The 18,651-nt window shown below is 39.2% G+C and overlaps 2 protein-coding genes across 4 annotated transcripts in view; one reads left to right on the forward strand and one right to left on the reverse strand.

The window, feature by feature from the left end:
* Nucleotides 1-16,041, reverse strand: part of LOC127584194 (protein ZGRF1-like) — a 73,779-nt gene extending 57,738 nt beyond the window's left edge. The window contains exons 1-8 of the mRNA XM_052040790.1: nt 15,767-16,041; nt 11,405-11,493; nt 11,080-11,160; nt 10,158-10,217; nt 8,194-8,379; nt 6,661-8,089; nt 5,696-5,785; nt 4,115-4,179 (exon numbers count right to left, since the gene is read on the reverse strand). Of these exons, the coding sequence (XP_051896750.1) occupies nt 4,115-4,179; nt 5,696-5,785; nt 6,661-8,089; nt 8,194-8,379; nt 10,158-10,217; nt 11,080-11,160; nt 11,405-11,425 (1,932 nt within the window). The 5' untranslated portion in view covers nt 11,426-11,493; nt 15,767-16,041. The remainder of the gene's footprint in view (nt 1-4,114; nt 4,180-5,695; nt 5,786-6,660; nt 8,090-8,193; nt 8,380-10,157; nt 10,218-11,079; nt 11,161-11,404; nt 11,494-15,766) is intronic.
* Nucleotides 16,042-16,080: 39 nt separating this feature from the next.
* larp7 (La ribonucleoprotein 7, transcriptional regulator) overlaps nt 16,081-18,651 on the forward strand; it is a 36,931-nt gene continuing 34,360 nt past the window's right edge. For 2 of the 3 annotated variants that reach the window (XM_052010028.1, XM_052010031.1), the window contains exon 1: nt 16,564-16,710. The gene's annotated coding sequence lies outside the window, so the exon portion shown is untranslated. Of the gene's footprint in view, nt 16,117-16,563; nt 16,711-18,651 lie in introns of those variants that run through there. The other variant, XM_052010030.1, reaches the window with a different exon arrangement.

An 18,651-nucleotide genomic window follows, 5' to 3' on the forward strand; every position in this document is an offset into this window, starting at 1 on the left:
CAGTGCCTAATGATAGGAAATTTGTACTCTAAAACCTACCCATTCCTTGTGAGCAGCTGGTAAATAAACAAGTGGTGTTTCTTCACCAGGCAATGAAAATTCCAGGCCAGTGGCAAAACTATTACATAACTGAGTCTGACATTTAATTGGAACACAGAAAGACTTATTAGAAATCATACAAGAAAACAACAATTTTAAGAGCCCACAGCCAGCACTAGCAAGTTGGTTCAGCCAACAATGGTAAAATTCATTATTGAGAGGACTAAATGCCAGAGTACTTATGATAATGTGTTACAGGCACTATCTGGTATGTTAAGAAGTCAGATAGATTAGAAATTCCCAGGTTGAATTTTGGGCTGAGTGCTGTTGAACCAGTACTACAACTTGTCTCAACTGACCCACAATTACTGTCCAGTAATTTCATTTGGAAATTATGCTCACGAGGGCTGGGTAGGAATAAAATGGGTTTCAGCTCATCTGAAATAGAAAAACACTAGAAATATTTAACATGTCAGGCTGCATCTTTGGGAAGAGAAACAGAGTTAACCTTTCAGGTCAAACGTTTCTGACTAGTTAACATTTCTGTCAATGGGTCTTCAACCTGAAACATCATCACTGTTTCTCTTCCCACAGACACGGCTTGACCGAGTATTTCCATTATTTATTATTTTTATTTTAGATTTCCAGCATCTGCAGTTTTTTATGATTTTCAGCTCATCTGATTTTCACTGTCAAACTGCCAAAATTTATTCCTACATAATGAGCACAGCCTGGAAAGAAGTAAGTTGGAAGGTGAAAACATACTGACAGAACAAACACTAAAAATTCTTTATATTAGTTTTGCTTTTAAAAATACGCTAGATTTTCGATACACCTTTGTCATCACCTTCCAATTTCAAGATGTCTACAAACAAGAAGAATAAAAACAAGAATGCAACAAACAAATGAACATCAACTTCTTAGAAATTTAGAGTTAATAATGTAATTTACATCAAATAAGTTTTGTCATTGGGATGATAGCAAAATGATTAACAATGCACCAATATTACACTGTGAAACTGACAACTTTGCTTTGATGTGAGAATCCTAAAGTTGCTACCAGTTAATAAGTGCTCCTCCAGTGGTTATGCTAATTTGCAACTTTCTACACAAGAAGGGAATCCTTGGTGATGAAAAATCTAACTATCTACTAACTAATGTTGCAATATAGTGCCCTGAAAATCTACATTTTGTTGAATAAGGTGAGCTTCTAAGTCATAATCACTGTTTAGCAAATTTTCTGGTTCCAAAGACTAATTATGTCTGTGGACTGTTATAAATGATTACTGAATAGATGATCCATCACTGCTTCCTTGAGATCCCCACAATCACAAAAGCTAATATCCAGTCCACAAGAAATGGCTGAGAGCACTAGATAAAGCAAAGGTTTTGGGAACACACGACATCCATGCTATAGACCCAAACCTGCCCTCTTATTTGCACCTCTAGCCATGATGTTCCAGTACAGTTTCAACACAGGCAGCTACCCAACACTGTGGAAAATTGCTGAGATATGTCCTGTTCACAAAAACCAGGAAGAATGCAATCTGCCTAATTACTGCAGTCTACTTTCAATCATCAGTAAAATATTGGAAACTGTCATTGACAATGGTATCAAACGCCACAGACTCAACAATAACCTTCTTGCTGATGTCCAGTTTGGTTTTTGCTAGGACCACTTGGCTTCAGACCCCATCACAACTTTGGTCTAAACATTGACCAAAGAACTGAGTTTGAGAAGATAGCTGAATGACTGCTCATGGTATCAAGATAGGACTTGAGTAAATGTGGCATTATTGAAGCTGTGCCAGATAATGACCATCTCCAACAAGAGTCTAACCACTTACCCTTGGCTGCACACTGGCACAGCAGGGAGTTTCAGGACTTTGTATACCCCAGGTGCTCAGGTTTCTGCCCAAATCCTGGAAGATTAACTGGCTACTGTTATAGATGGGTAGAAAGAAAATCAGTGGAGTTGAAGGGAATATGAGAAGAGATTATAGGAAAATAAGTAGAGTAATGGGATTGATGGGATTGCTCTGAGTTAGCATAGGCTTGATGGGTCAAATGATCTCCTCCTACACCGTAAGAAAATATAAAATTCTATGGCATTATCATTGCCAAGTCTCCTGCCATCAACATCCTGAGGATCAGCACTGACCAGAAGCACAGCACGTAGATGAACCAGCTACATAAATACTGTGGCTACAAGAGCAGGTCAGAGGGTGGGTATCCTGTGGTAAATCGCTCAGCTCCTGACACCCTAAAGCCTTTCCGCAATATACAAGGCACAAGTCAGGAGCGCAAAATAAAAACAGAAAACGTTGGAAATGTTTTGGGTCAAAGGCCCTTCACCAGAACTGGGCAAATGGGAATACAAGCTATTTTTAAGTTGCAGAGAGGGTTGGGGAGCGATGGAAAACAAACCAAGAGACTTGAGGAAGCCTAAGGAACAGCATCTCACCCTCAGTTTCAAATGCAATAATTTCAAATAACTTGCTTTTCAGAGCAGCAAATGAATTGCAGGAACACAAGCTAAATAGCGATGCCTAAAGTGTAGGAAAATTAAGAATCCTGAATTATAATGCATGGTAGCTGCAATAACCCATTCAAATGAAGAAGTGCCCTAAATTCATGATTAAACATTGACCAAAGAACTGAGTTATTTATTCAGTTACATTATGTAAATATCACTAGTAAGGCCAGTATTTGTCCATACCAAATTACCTTGCTAGGCTGTTTTAAAATCTCAAACCACATTGAGACTAAGTTACGCAAGGATGGCATTCATCCTTTACTGAACAATACAAGTGAACCAACTGTGTTTTTAAGTGGCAACCTAATAGCTTCACAGTCATTATTGATACCAGATTGTTTTTCTAGATTGAATTCTTAGAATTTAAATTCCCCAGCTTCTGTGGGTGAGATTCAAACTCTTGACTCTGCATCAATTGTCCATGCCTTTGGGTATGAGTTGAGTAACTTAAATACAATGCTACCATACCTCCAAGTACCTCCCTGTTTTCCATAGCTTAGCAGCATACTACCTGGTAGATGCCTCCATTGAAGCATTGGGGACTGAAGAATGCTACTTCTAGAATATGATCTGTAGTCTACTATTCTTAATTCAAAAGTGTTCAATTCAAATTATCTCTTCAAAAAGTAAAATTCCCACTTTGTTTTGTGATTTCACTTGTGTTCAAAATATTAAAGTTAAATTGAAAATGTAAGAAGAACTCAGGTCAGGCAGGATCCATGTATAGAGAAACAGAGCACCCAACCATAGACACAACCTCTCTCTATCCCTTCCCTGTTCTGAAACTTAAAACATGCTTGTTTTCTCACTTTTCCAGTTTAGGTCCACGGCTCTTCATCAAAAACACTAACTCTCTCCCCATGGATGCTACCTAACCTGCTGAGTTCTTGTAGCATTTTCTGTTTTTGTTTGAATTTCCAACACCTACAGTTTTATGCTCCAAAGAATTTTCAATTGTTTACTGCAAAAAAAAGTCTTGTGAATTATTGAGATAAAATAATTCCTACTTGTATAAATTGAACTTCCCTGTAAAAAGTAAATCTGCAAGATCAATCCTCGACAAGTAATTAGCTTTGCAGAGCACCTCTAGAATTTATCTTACACATTGTGAAAGTTAAACGGCAAACCTCCTTTTATATAATTTTACAGACAATACATCTAGTTAGTCATATGCCATGATTAAAACTAAAATAATACCAGAACATGCAAGTCATTCTGCAGCATAAGAATTTTATTTCACATCGTGTTGCAGTGATATTGCACATCCTTCACGTGATCATAACATTTGGAGGTTTTTAATAATAAATCTTAAAATATTACTTTCATGATACTCAATTATATTTAACTTCATTATAGGCATGGAGTTCAATCAAGCTACCTTGTATTACACATTGGAAAGGCAATATATCTATGCACATCCGAGGCAAAAAGGAATAGGCTTTAATAGAAGCAATACAGTATTTCACCATGGCACAGAATTCTTAATAAAGAAAATATGAAATCTCAACTTGGAACCCAAACTACAAGCATCTACTGTACCTCAGCCAGACAACTGAATTCTGTGGATGAATTCCTTGGAGTACGGAAAGAATGTTCTGTTGAAACTAAGAGAAATGTTAGGAATCACTAGAGGATCATTAAGTAATGGTCTTTCAGATTCAATATATATGTCAAGGAAAAAGATTAAGTGAAATTGATTTCAAAACTCTCACAGCTACAACACAAAAGCTTGATTGGTTTCTAAAAGTAAAGCGAATGCAAAATTATGATTTTAGTTGTACAGGCTTTCTATATAGCAGTATTAATAGCTTTGTTAAGTAATGTTGGAACAGTACCCATTTAATATTAATCATATTCAATAAGAGCATTTATTCCTTCCTTTCCTAAACATACCAATTAATTGCAGGCAGAATTCTAGCGATACCAGAAATCCTTTGATGCTTCACCCAATTGGTCATTCTTTATTATTTGTCAATAACAGTTGAGCTGTTCAATTTTGAAAGTTATTGCTGCTCAGCTTGTCCAATTATTCAAATTACATATGTAAAAACAGAGTTTTCAGCAGAAATCACTAGGGGTTTTGTTTATTTTTCTTACTCACTAAGCCAATCATAGCATCTGGCAGTAATCATACAGGTCAGCACAAGGACAGAACTTCTTGATCTGTACAGGATAATCTCACAATACATAGTGTATGCTATCAGTTTAGTGTGCAAAAGAACTCATTTGAAAATATCCAACACTACACAGCAACAGGATAACTGGTGAGGTGTGAGAATTCTCCCCTAACAAGGTAGAACTTCCAGCAGGCAGGAATAATCATTTAAAATGCACACACTGACTGCCCGTTATGTTCTTGATTTAGGTCCTAAAATGAGCATGCCATCCACAAAATCTTCCTTTCCATCTCATGGGCAAGTGCCTGATTTTTTGTTAGCAATTTCACTTATGGAATGGCAATTTCTCAATGCAAACCAAATTTTCTTTACTGAACTGCAGAAAACTGTTAGAACAGTTCTAACAAAAGGTCTTCAACCTGAAACGTTAACTGTTTCTCTTTCCACTCAGCCCGACCTGCTGAGTACTTTCAGTGATTCCTGTTTTTATTACTGATTTCCAGTATCTGCATGTTTTTTACTTTCATAGAACAGTTATGTTACTACTGGTGTTTAATTTCTTTAGTCTTCCAGAAATACACCATGGTATCTTCAGAAAGCAATGTAGCTGGAAAGTGTATTCAATGTGCAGCTTGTAGAGAGTGTGAACAGTTCTGAATGTTTACAGCTAAGAGGCTGATAGAGACCAAATGAACAAAGAAAATTAAGGAATGTAATCACATAACTATTATATCTATTTAATGAAGCATTCTGACAAGTGTTATTGCCAAGCTTTTCTGGCTCCATGAGTTTTAAACAAGCAATACAGATTTGTTTCTTTTACATTGTAGATTTTTCCAGAAAAACAAGACCTGCCCTATCATGCTCCTATAGCTTAAAAATTGTGGATAATTACATTGTTTTCATTAATACTTAATTCATCTATCTTACATAGTAAACAAAAATATAGTTGCATACACACTATAATGTGTTGTTAGATTAACATTGTTTTACAGTTTCTTACCTCTGTCTGCATTACATTCTGGAAGACTATAGTTGGGATTCTGGCTTAAAATATCACAATGCTTCAAATCCTCATTCTCAGAACTCATTCCTAAACATGTTTTTAAAAAATAAATCAGTCACAGTTCATAAATCATTCCACAGTACTTTTGATAATACAAAGCTGGATAGCAGTGTGAACTGTGCATGCAGAGGCTTTAGGGAGATATAGATAGATTAAGTGAATGGGCAAGAGCATGGCAGATGGAATATAACATGGAAAAATGGGAGGTTATCACTGCAGTGAAAAATTAAAAAGACAATTTTTTTTAATGGTTAGTGTTCAAAAGGTGTTAGTGTTCAGAGGGACCTAGATGTCCTTGCACACAAATCACTGAGGAAGACAAATGTTGTGGTGGTTTTTATTGCAAGAGGATTAGAGTACAGAAGATGTCTTGTTTGAATTATAAAGGGTCCTGGTGAGACTGCATCTGGAATACTATGTACAGGAGTTCTTACCCAAGGAAGGATACTTGCAATTAAGGGACTAAACGTTCACCAGATTGATTCATGGGATGAATTGTCACATGACAAGTTAAGCATATTGGACCTATACTCAGATTTAGAAGAATGAGAACTGAACTCATTGAAGCATTGGCAAGGGTATCTGGAACTAGGGGATCAATTTCAAAATAATGGATTGGCCAATCAGCACAAGGTAGGAAATTTCTACACCTACAGGGGAGTGAACCATCAGAATTCTCCATGCAAGAGGGCTGTGTAGGATGTTTCTGAGTATTTTCAAGAGATAACAGATTTTTCAACATGAAAGGAATGAAAGGACATAGGATTAATGCAGCAAAAAGGCACCAAGGTAAAAGATTATCCACTATCTTATTGAACAGCAGAGCAGGCATGCTGGGCCCAATGACTCCTCTTGCTTGTATTTATTATTTTTATGAAGAAATCACAAATCTACATTCTTACCCCTAGTAATGCCTTCTGACTGATCAAATGCTTGTTCCAGGCCCTCATTGATTGCACAGTCTTCAAAATGTTTTTGTACATTAAGCTTTTCTAAACTTTCTATTGCAGTGCTATGTTCAGATAAAGATTTTAACAGTGAGATGGTGTCTTCTGGAGGATGAATGAAAGAATAGTTATCAGTTTTTGACCTGGGCTCTTTAAATTCATGTATAGATTTCTTCCAAGCATCTGAAGAATGTTTTTCTGATAAAGGTGCAGTGCTTGGGAGAGTTCTGGTTTTAATTTCAGTTTGTTTCTCTCCATGCAAAATTGGATCCAAATCCTTCTCTTCAGCAACAGATGACTGAGCTTCCAATTTTATATGGTCGGCTTGATGGACGTCCATACCTTTAAGTACAGAAAGTGTTGAAATGGGTTCAGAAGAGGTAGAACATATGTTCAATGATCTTTGCGGTAATATTTCATTTTCATACAGATTAGTTGTTCTGTTTTTTTCTGAGAAAAATTCACCTAGTAGATCAAAGTTTATATCAGCAAAATTTGTGTTCATGGTGCCCAACTCTACCTGTGCAATTAGTTTCTCAAAATGGCCACTGTCAGTTGTAGAAAGCAACTCCTTAGATGGATTGTCCAGTTTGATAAAACATTTGTTTGCCTTGCAAACATCATTGTCCAATGTTTCTCTGGTAGTTGTACAAACCTCCCTCGGTTTGGTCTGCTCACTTGTGCTTGAATTAGGTGAATCTTCCTTCTCCTTACACTTCTGTTGCATTTCTTGAATATTCCAAGAACTTCCTCTACCTAAACCTTCAGACAAATTTCCAGTTAAATCACAGTCTGTGAGCAATTCCATATCACAATGTGGCGCCAATCTAGGATCTGCCTTTTCACAAGAATAGCCAGCTTGAAGGCCAGGTACATCTGCTGTATGAGCAATGTGAGAGCCAACTATAGACTCCTGTGGATTAAGTTCAGAATTTTCTAGCATATTGCAGCTTGACCATGTTTTTCTGTCAAGCAATGCTAAAATTTGTGCTTTGCTCCTCCTATTCTCATGTGTTCCATTACTATGGGAACAGCCTTCTGGATGGGAAATCATTGCAGTGAATCCAGCATCAGTTGAATAAAAAGTATTCATTTCTTCACTGTCCCTCAATTTAGAGTACTGACTCAGTGCCAGTGTGGTAGGTAATTTAGAGCTTAACGTGGTTTCACTTGTTGAATTTCCCTCATTCGTTTCTGGAGATTCCTCTTGTAGAAGAGAAGAGCAACTTAAGGTTTTCTTTGTGCACATGGTAGAAAAAAGTGGTGAAGTACCATAAAGCTGAGGGAATGAAGAGATTGGCTGCTGGGATTTAGTCATTACGCATGATACATCATTCTGCTCTGTTGTCAGTTTCTTTGATATCTCCCGAGGTCCTTGGAAGCCCTGTAATATTTACATGAAACTAAATTAAAATACAATACTCAAGAGATAACTATGAACATCCAAATACAAGTATATTGCAAAGTTACATCAAATTCATTACTTACAGTGTATTTTCGTTTCAGACCCACAGGCAAGTGACATCGAGTTAGATTTGTGGGGATTACATTAGTTCTGACAAGTTTTGTGGCTTCTTCTTGACTGATGCAATTAATGTCCTTTTCCTGAAATATTTTTTCTTCTTCCACAGTGATTAAATATCGATCACTTTCAAATTCCTTGCCTGATTTTATCTATCAAAGCAGCAGAAAACAACACTGAAATTATTTGGAAGAAGAATGAGAGGGGATCTAATTGAAACTTACAAACTTTTCAAAGGGTTAGACAGACAGGATGTCAGGAGGATATTTACCCTGGCAGGGGTGTCTCAAACAAGGGCGTCACAGTCTCAAGATACAGGTATAAGACATTTAGGACTGACATGAGAAATTTCTTCATTCAGTGGTGAACCTGTGGAATTCATTACCACAGAGACCTGTAGAGGTCATGTCACTGAAGATATTTAAGGAGGAGGAAGATTAGTTTCTAAAGGGAAAAGACATCATGAGGTGCAAGCAGGAATATTTTAATGAGATAGACGATCATCCATGATTATATTGAATGGCACAGCAGGCTTGAAATCTGGCCTACCCTTGCCTTTATTTTTCTATGTACTTAGAAGCATCTTTAACATTTCAAAACATTCCACGATTCAACTGGAGCACCAAACAAAATTTCACACCATGACACCAATGGCTGATCAGACGGTATATTTTGGGGAAAGTGTGGTCGAGGAGGAGAGATTTTATTAGAGGAAAGTGTAGACTTTATGAACTAGACAGCTGGAGGTCACAGATTAATACATCACAGACACATGCCCTTCAGCCCAACAGAATCATGCGGACCAAGATGCCCATCTAGGCTAGTCCTATTTGCCCTCATTTGGCCCATATCCCTCTAAATCCTTCTTATCCATGTACCTGTCCAAATGTCTTTTAAACGTTGTTATTGTATGGCCACTATAGTGGAACAATTAAATTTAAAGATGATAAAGACATCAGAATTGGAGGAGCATAGATACTCAGGAGGGTTATAGAGCCAGAGAAAATTGCAGAGCTAGGGAGGGAAAAGACAATAAACAACTTTCAAAATGAACAGTCATAGGTAAGCTTAAGTTTATAGAGGATAGATCACATGAAGTTTCCAAGAAAAATTTAGAATAGTCAATCTCAGAAGTAATAAAGATATGGCTGAAATTTCTGCATTAGATGAATTGATGTAGGGCACAATGTTATAAAAGTCGAAACAGTCACTGCATTGCATGGATTGGATTGGTAGCATGACGACTCCAAGGCTACAGTTTCAGAATGGGCAATGACAAGGATGAAGTTTAAAGCTGGAGAATGGATTTGATGAAAGGGTCTGAAAATAACAGCTTTGCAATAATGAGATGGGTAAAATTTCTGCTCACCCAACATTACAACTTGGAGACAGTTGAGGGTTCAAGATGTGGTGGTGAAGTAGAATATACATTATAAAACATTTACAGCACGAAAACAATTTGGGAAATAGATTTATTTGGCTGCTAATGTGCAACAGAAACCTCCTCTCACTTCTCTTCATTTAACCCAATCAACATATTCACCTGTTTGTTTCGCCTCACGTGCTCACCTAACTTACTCTTGACTGGATCTAAACTATTTACCTCAGTTACACTCTGTGGTCACAAGATCCAAATTCTGACCATTTTCTAAGGAAAGCAGTTTGTTTTGGATTTGTTAGTGACTATTTATGGCCCTTATTTTTCTTTTCATCTGTATGTGGAAACATTTTCACTTTGACCATTCTTTTATAACCTTCAAAGATCCACGTAGATTGGAAACTTTAGATGGATATAACCACTCATTCAGATATCATTAAACTAGACTAAATAATGTAAATCAAGGGATTGTTCATTACTGCACATACAACACCTCCGTAAACAAAATATTCCACAACAGAGATGAAAAAGACATTGAATAAAATAGATCACCTCTCCAAATTTGATATATATGTGATCCAGACAGAGTCCTTTATCGTCATACAAAGTTGCCTGAAAAGGGAAAAAAAAGTCCTGATGATAGGTCATCAACCAGAAATGCTCTCTCTGTTTCTCTCTTCAAAGATTAAGCCGAAATATTTCCAGCATTTTATTTCTATACAAAAAAAGCCTGACTTTGGTCCCCAAAATTTTACTTTCCCCAAATATTTGTTGAAACAAACATAAATGAATAAATTATGAAACAATAATCTGGTTATAGAATCCAAATAGAAGTAAAAACAATGAATTATTGCCAGTTGGTGCACCGCACGCATTCGTAATTAATCTTTATTTGGCATTTCAAAACAATGTAAGATTTGAAGCATAATGAGACTGTAATCCTGCCATGGTTATGGTTTGAAAAAGAAGACCAAATGCTAATAAAGGCACTGCTCTCTAGAACTAGATGCAAACACAGTATGAGAAGCTTGGACATGTTGTACATGTGAGGAAAAATCCCATCAACACTTCACAGACTCCAAAAATGACTTTTCAAATGAAACACTGCAGGGCAATGGACATCTGTAAATTTGTAATTTAGCATGAAGACCAGGAAGGATAAATAATTTTAAGAATAAAACTACAATACCTCTAATCACATAAAGGAAACTGATTTATTTCTCTGAAATATCTTGCTGACTCAAATAAACAGTCATCAGTAACTTTTTAATGTCAGTTTGATTCAGAAGGTGTCCAAACAAAATGTCTAATAATGAAACTAAACTAGGCATACAGTCTCAACAGTTATTTTTTTTGAATGTTACCTTGTGTCAGGTGGGAAACTATGCATTACCCCATATATTGTGAAATTAAATTATATTTGGTAGAAAATTTTACAAAAGTCCTCCATTATCTCTCTACTTGATAATCAAACCTTATTCCCAGAAGAACTGGTCTTTAAAACACCATCATGCCATTTCTTTGTTTTTTGTGTTTTCTGAATAGTGTACAGCACCTGAAATTGAAAGCAAGGATTAAGTGCTCAAATGATGCACATTCTGCACTTCAGTCATACAACAGGTTTTTAACTAAGAGATTTCTGGAAATACCTCAAATTAAAATTAACATTTGGAAGTTTGAGGCAATAACATAGGGTAAACCAATCATCTGACTTTACAAAAATTATGCAAATGACAGACTCCCATGAAAGAATTCAGACATATCAAAGGAACAAATCATGTAAAATTTGGCTTACTCACAATAAACTCACGGCAAGACATTTTCTTTCCCTTTTTCCAAGCACCAGGTCACTTCAGCAAGTCTAATTCATAATTCAATGGCATCAGCTCTAAGTAGAAAAAGAATATTGTATTTGTACATTTATAACAATTTTATTGAATGGTGTCAAAAGTTTGGTGTAATACAGACTGAGATTAACCTTTTGGGCTGGATTATCTAATGCATCACTGGCACTGATTAGCTTTTCTTATTTGATAAGATAGCTTTATTAGTCACATGTACATCGAAACACACAGTGAAATGCATCTTTTGCGTAGTGTGTTCTGGGGGCAGCCCGCAAGTGTCGCTACGCTTCCGGCACCAACATAGCATGCCCACAACTTCCTAACCCGTACCTCTTTTGAATGTGGGAGGAAACCGGACCACCTGGAGGAAACCCACACAGACACGGGGAGAACGTACAAACTCCCTACAGACAGCGGCCAGAATTGAACCCGGAACGCTGGCGCCGTAAAGCGTTACGCTAACTGCTACATAAAGCCCATTTTCCCATTTCCAGTTGATTTCACATCAATTCAGCAGGGCCTCTGCCACAGTACTGAGATCACTTGGTCCTCAAATGGAATCTCTTGATTGTCAGAGTGCAAGAAATATGACGTTTTTTTTAAATGAGAAGAGGCAAAGGAAGTGAGACTGGATCTGAGAACCAATCATTGATTATCACAAGCTTTCACAGGACCAGGAAAAGAACTTGGATGGCCACATGTTCAGAGGAATAGACTCAAGAACAGCATTGGGTGGGTTCATAAATAAGCTAAGAAATGGGAGAGAGAACAGAAAATGGAGAAAGACGAATATTGTGGGCTTGAGGGAAATTTGATCACATTTGCTAAGCAAGGAGAAGGGCAGGCTGTGATAGAGGTAACTGACTATATGCTGTTAATATTGATACAAACCCATCCATGATCTCTTCATCCTTGTAAACTAGTATCCCACCTTCAGTCTCCTTTTCCTCTCTACTGTCTGACCTGCAGCTCAGTGGTTCTGAATCAGAAGGATGTGGGTTCAAGTTCCCCTCCAGAAATTCGAACACAAAAAAATCTAGCCCGACATTTCAATGGAATACTAAGGCAATACTTCAATATCTGAGGTACCATCTTACAGATTGGACATTAAAATGAGGCCTGGTCTTTTCAGTTGAATGTAAAAGATCCTATGGCATTGCTTCAAAAAGTGCAGGGTCTTGTGCAATATTTAACCTTCAATTAATATCACAAAAAAAGGATTCTCATCACAATGCTGATGGCAGCAGCAGGATGTGCATAAATGAATTACCCTGCTTCCTGAACTACAACAGCGACAACATTTCCAGAAGTACCTCATCAGTCATGAATTGCTTTAGACTACCCAAGGCTGTGAATGATCCTATATAGATGCAAGTCTTTCTTTTCGAAGTCCTGATCATGCTGTCACCTCCCATATTTGTGTCCATTCTTCTCACTCTTCCGTATCTGACTCTCTCTAATTAGGTTTCCCCTCCAACCATAGTACCAAACTGCTGCTAGCAAAAGCATTAGCAATATCCTGTGTAACTGTCATATCATTTATTAGCCTTCTCAATCTGACTGGAGTCTTTAACAAAGCTGGACCGCACACCAGCCTCTTTCCAATATTTTTTCACTATCGCCCACACGCATGATCTATTCTCATCTAACCAGTGATAGCCACAGCTGCAATGATCTCTCCTCCTCCACTGATGCCATTAGCTCTGATGTCCCAGGATGATTCTTTTGGCCTGTTCCTACTTTTCATCCACATGTAGCCTCTCTGCAACATTCTCTAAAAATACATCAGCTTCCACATGTAGGCTGATTGGAATTGGTTTATTATTGTCACTTGTACTGACTTGTCTTGTCTTGCATGCCGTTCATACAGATCAATTCATTACACAGTGCACAAGGTAAAATACAGAATGTAGAGCAAGGTGTCATGGCTACAGAGAAAGTGCAGCGCAGGTAGACAATAAGGTACAAGGTCATAACAGGGTAGATTGTGAGGTCAAGGGTCCATCTTATCGTACTAGGGAACCGTTCAATAGTCTTAAAACTTACGATGACACCCTACACTACCTCACTACACTCTCTATCAGCTACATCATTGTTTCACAGTTCTCAGATCACTTCATTGACATCCACTCATCCATTACTAGCTGAACATTAATTTTATTTAACTAAAATCATTATTCTCAGTGTCTGCCACAAACCATTTCCCCAACCAATACCAATTTCATCCTTCTTGGCAATCATCTGAGGCTGAACAGACTGTACTCTTTTTGGCTAAGAGCTGAGTCATAGAGTTAAACAGCATGGAAACAAACCCTTTGGCCCAACTCGTTCATGCTGACCAAGGTGCCTTCCTGACCTAGTCCCATTTGCCTGACCTGTATCTCTCTAAACTTTTCCTATCCATGAACCTGTTCAGATGATTTTTAAACATTGTAATTATGCCACTTCTCCCACTTCCTCTGGCAGCTCATTCCATATATTCGCTTGACTATATTTGCCTTTCTCTAAAACCACCTGCTGCAAGCTCTGCACTGTCATCAGGCTTCATCATGTCTCAACACACCAGCTGCAGAAACCTTCATCTGTGTCTTTGTTACCACTAGAATAACTATTCCAATGAAAATTTTGGCTAGCTTCTCATTCCACCCTCTGAAAACATGGGAATCAAAAACACTGCTGCCGACATGTCTTGTCTTGCATCATCCCTTTCACCCATCATCTCCATATTCTTGTGCCTAAACTGGCTTCTGGTTAATTATGAGTTTAAAATGCCTATCCTAGTTTTCAGATTCTCCCATAATGTTGTCCATCCTAACCTTTAAATCTCCTCTAGCCTAAAAAAACTCCCGAGATATCTGAACTCATCCAATTCTATCCTCTAATACATCTCTACTTGTAAATGCTACACTGCTATCAACTGCCAAAGCCCTAAAAACTGGAACTTCCTCCCTAAATTGTTGTGGATGAAAAACTCTCCTTAAACTCCACTAATCTGAACAACCCTTTGTTCACCAACCCTAATGCCTCTTTAAATGAATCCAGTCAAATTTAGCTTGATTGTGTTTCATTCCTAAGTATTTGATTTAAACATGTTATGTAAATTAGAATTATTCTCAAGAAGAGCCAGAACTTCAAACATATTTTGAAACAGGGTCGATGACCACAGGGTTGCCTGCACATTGTGTAGTGTAGTGGTTAGCGTAACACTTTACAGTGCCAGCGACCCAGGTTCAATTCCCGCCGCTGTCTGTAAGGAGTCTGTACGTTCTCCCCGCGTCTGTGTGGGTTACCTCCGGGTGCTCCGGTTTCCTCCCACATTCCAAAGGCATACGGGTTAGGAAGTTGTGGGTATGTTATGTTGGCGCCAGAAGCGTGGCAACACTTGCGGGCTGCTCCCCAGAACACTACGCAAAAGATGCATTTCACTGTGTGTTTCAATGTACATGTGACTAATAAAGATCTTATCTTATCGGCTCAACTGGTAGAGCTTCTGCCTCACAGCTCCAGTGACCCAGGTGCTATCTGTACAAGGCTTGCATCATCTCCCTGTGAACATTTGGGTTTCCTCCAGGTTTTCTCCCACATCTCAAATGTGTGGGTTGGTAGGTTAACTGACTTTTGTAGATTGCCCCTTGCATGCAGGTAAGCAGTAGGACCTAGGAGGGGAACATACGGAAAATAAAAATGAGTTTCATGTAGGATTGGTGTAAGTGAGTGCTTGACGTTTGGCGTAGGCCAAGGGGAATGGTTCTATGGATTTTAAAATCTACATTGCTTTGTGCTTGTTTTAATTTAATTAATATTTCTTGCAATACAATTCAATTTGTAGCTTAAAATAAATCAGGAATATCAAAACACGTGCATCTGTCTCCCCCACCCCATCAAAAGAACTTGTATGCCCTAGCACATCCATCACTAAGGACCCTCACCACATGTCCTCTTCTCATTACTACCATCGGGGAGGAGGTACAGGAGCCTGTAAACCCACACTCAACGATTCAGAAGCAGCTTCTTCCCCTCCACCATCAGATTTCTGAACGGTCCACGAACCCATGAATACTACCTCGTTATTCTTTTTTTTGCACTAGTTATTTATTTTTGTAAGTTATAATAATTTTTTGTCTTGGCACTGTACTGCTGTGGCAAAACAACAAATTTCAAGTCATATAAGTCAGTGATAATAAATCTGATTCCGATCAGTCAGTCCCAACCTTCAAATACCCAACCAGTTGTATGTGAAGTCTTGTCCCTGCTGTAAACAGTGCAGCCATTTCATACAAACCAAACTCCCCCCCAATACAGCAGCGGTCACTTCACCTCCTGTCGGTGGGGTCAGTGATGGGCGATGAGGGATCCCCCGAACGCCCCGCCAGCTCTCATCCCAACAAACGAGGTCCTCGTTGACACTCGCCTCCGCGGCCAGTTCACTTGAGTTTTCTGGCGCCAGGTAAAGCTTTACTCAAAAGGTCATTGACGCAGCGAGAGCTCCGCCACGACAGCCGCCGGTCTGCGGGACGATGAGGAGGAGAAGAAGGAGGAGCCGCCACCGATCCGGTCCGGTCCTCCCCGTCCCCGGGCACAGACACCTCGAATGTTCCCGCCGCGCTGCGTCATCTAATCGCGACCTCGCAGAAGGTCGATCAGCGTCGCAGGAATTGGAGAACAGGGTATGTTCTTGTGTTTATTTGTTTGGTGTGGCATTTATTTCACTTAATGCACCGTGTTTGTTTTATTCTGACCAAGTGTGTGTGATGTGCACGGTCTCTTACGTTTATTTATTTGGTCTGTTGCACTGTCCTGTATTTTGATCCACTGTATGCCAGGTAGTGTGTTTCATATCTTGATTGCTTGCTCTCTTCTGCATTTGATTTTGGTGCAATTTGTGTCATGTGTTTCATTATCGCCGACTGGGTCTTGTATTATTGTTTACGATTACGTCGCATTTACTTAATTGGATAAACTTTTATTTACTTGTTAGGTGCACTGTGTGATGCGTTTGGATGAACTGTGTGCTGGGCATTTGATGCACAGTGATCTGCTTTTGGATGCACATTTGAGTCTTTACTTAGGGTTGGCGAGGCGTGGAATCCTGGGCAGACAGGAAGAGCGCGGGTCCTTCAGTGCGGCGGTGGCGCGTGTTTTGGGTCGCCTTGTGTGTAATTACAGCAGCTGCAAGAGGGCTGAACAGAGTTCTGAGCCCAGCACAACATTGCAATAATATTGCCCTCGCACTTTGTTGGGGATTGTAAGCACGCATTTGGGTGAGCAACGTTATATTCTGTTTACTTGTGAGGTTTTATATACACTTAAAAATACATTAATCGAGCTCATGGTTCTTACTATCAGTCCAGATATTTATTTTGCGTGGTGTTTCGCACTTAAACGTTTTTTGAATTTGGACGTTTAATTTGATGTCAGTATGTGTTATGCCTCTGCTTACGACTCATCCATCCGTAGATTTTAATCATTAAGTTCAAGTGGATGGGGTTGTAAATCACCTTTGGAGGAAGGTAGGAAAAGGTGTACAGATGAATGAGTGATAGCTCATTGCTAAAATTAATATCCATCAATCGGTGATGGTGACCAAATTAAGACAATTTTATGTGGACAACCAAAATCAAATGACCTTTTTTGTGTTGTTGTTTGAAGGATATTCAATCTCCCCTCACGCTCTCTCTGACCTCATCCCGTTCATGATATCTACTTACTGCTCTCTTCATCCCATTCCAAGTTAATTGCTGATCATCAACTTCCTCTTCTGGCCTCTTGTGTGGATTATGGTTCTTTCTCAATTACTGTCTCCCTCTTTCAAAACTAGTGTCATTTTTCCTTGTTCTTGTAAAATACAGCCCCATCTCCAACCTGACTTTCTTCTCAAAAGCTTAGCTTTGTAGCCTTATAAATCTGTGCCCATCTTACTCATAACTCCTTCTTTGAATTCCTGCTATCAGGCTTCCACCACTGTTTTGATTTCCCAAAATCTCTAATTGTGCTTATTACAGAGTATAAGTACTCCATAGTGAGTGGCATAGCCTGTGCCTTATAATTCTTTCCCAAAACCCTTCCTCCAATTTTTCCTCTCTCAATGCTCCTCAAAACCTATTTCATAGACCAAGCCAGGGCCTCCCCAACTCTGGATTGCAGCCCCTCAGTTAATTGATCTGTGAGTCACATTCGATCTACCAAATTGCTTCACTCATTGGAATCACACACCCACCCATCAGCAGAAGACCATGAGACCAGTTCTTGCTATGCTGTTGGTTTGTGTATGTTCATGTCTACTGCTTTAATGGCCTGTGTCAATCTCAAGGTGCATAAGCCTGTTTCCCAACTCTGCTGTCACCTAGCAATAATGCTCATCTCTGAATCTTGCTTCCGTGTGATCTGCTGGGTAAGAAGTGTCTTTGGATTGAAGTGAGGGGGATAGGGAGTGAGCAAGAGTGTGAAGAAATGGAGGGAGGATTTGACAGAATGGGGGTGGGAGCGAGTGGAGACTTGTGTACCTGCTATTTAGTACAATGAAAGCTTGTGGGGTGAAGGAGGAAGAGACAGAGAGAAGGAAGGAGGGGAGGGAGGAGAGAGAAGGATTCGAAAGTGAAGACTCGTCTTCTTGCTCTTCTGGGCAGCAGGAGTCCCTGAGGGGAGGGAGGATAGACTGCCCCCATGCTGCTTCCACCTCCTGACAATTGGCAGGAAACATGGATCCTCTGATAGGCTGGAGTGTCCATTGCAAACAACTCTAATCTATGGAGGGTCTCTTTGAATATGAAATGTGGGGACACCTAAATCTAAACATTACTATGTACATCCTCAGTGATACCATTAATATCAGTGTCAAAAATGGAAGTCTGCTTGTTTAAATAAATAGCTAACCCATGCCTTTTTGATAACCTATCCAACCTAAGCTCATGATGCAAATTGTCCTGAAGAGGGTGAGTGGCAGCGGTTGATAATTGACCCCATTCTTGGAAGGAATGAGCAGTAGGAAGCTTGAGAGTGGGAGAAGTGAGGGTGGGGATGGTTGGGTAATGGGAGGAATTAAGAAGGATAGGATGCCAGGAAGAAAGAAGGTGAGTGAAAGAGGAGGGGCTAAGACAGAGGGAGATCAAAGGAGCAAGAGGGACTGAGGAGGTTATATGAAGGGAAGATAGAGGTGGGAGATTGAGGGAGGGGGATCAGAATGGGATTATGTGAGGGAGTGG

Source organism: Pristis pectinata, chromosome 2, assembly GCF_009764475.1.
Source record: "Pristis pectinata isolate sPriPec2 chromosome 2, sPriPec2.1.pri, whole genome shotgun sequence".
NCBI lineage: Eukaryota > Metazoa > Chordata > Chondrichthyes > Rhinopristiformes > Pristidae > Pristis > Pristis pectinata.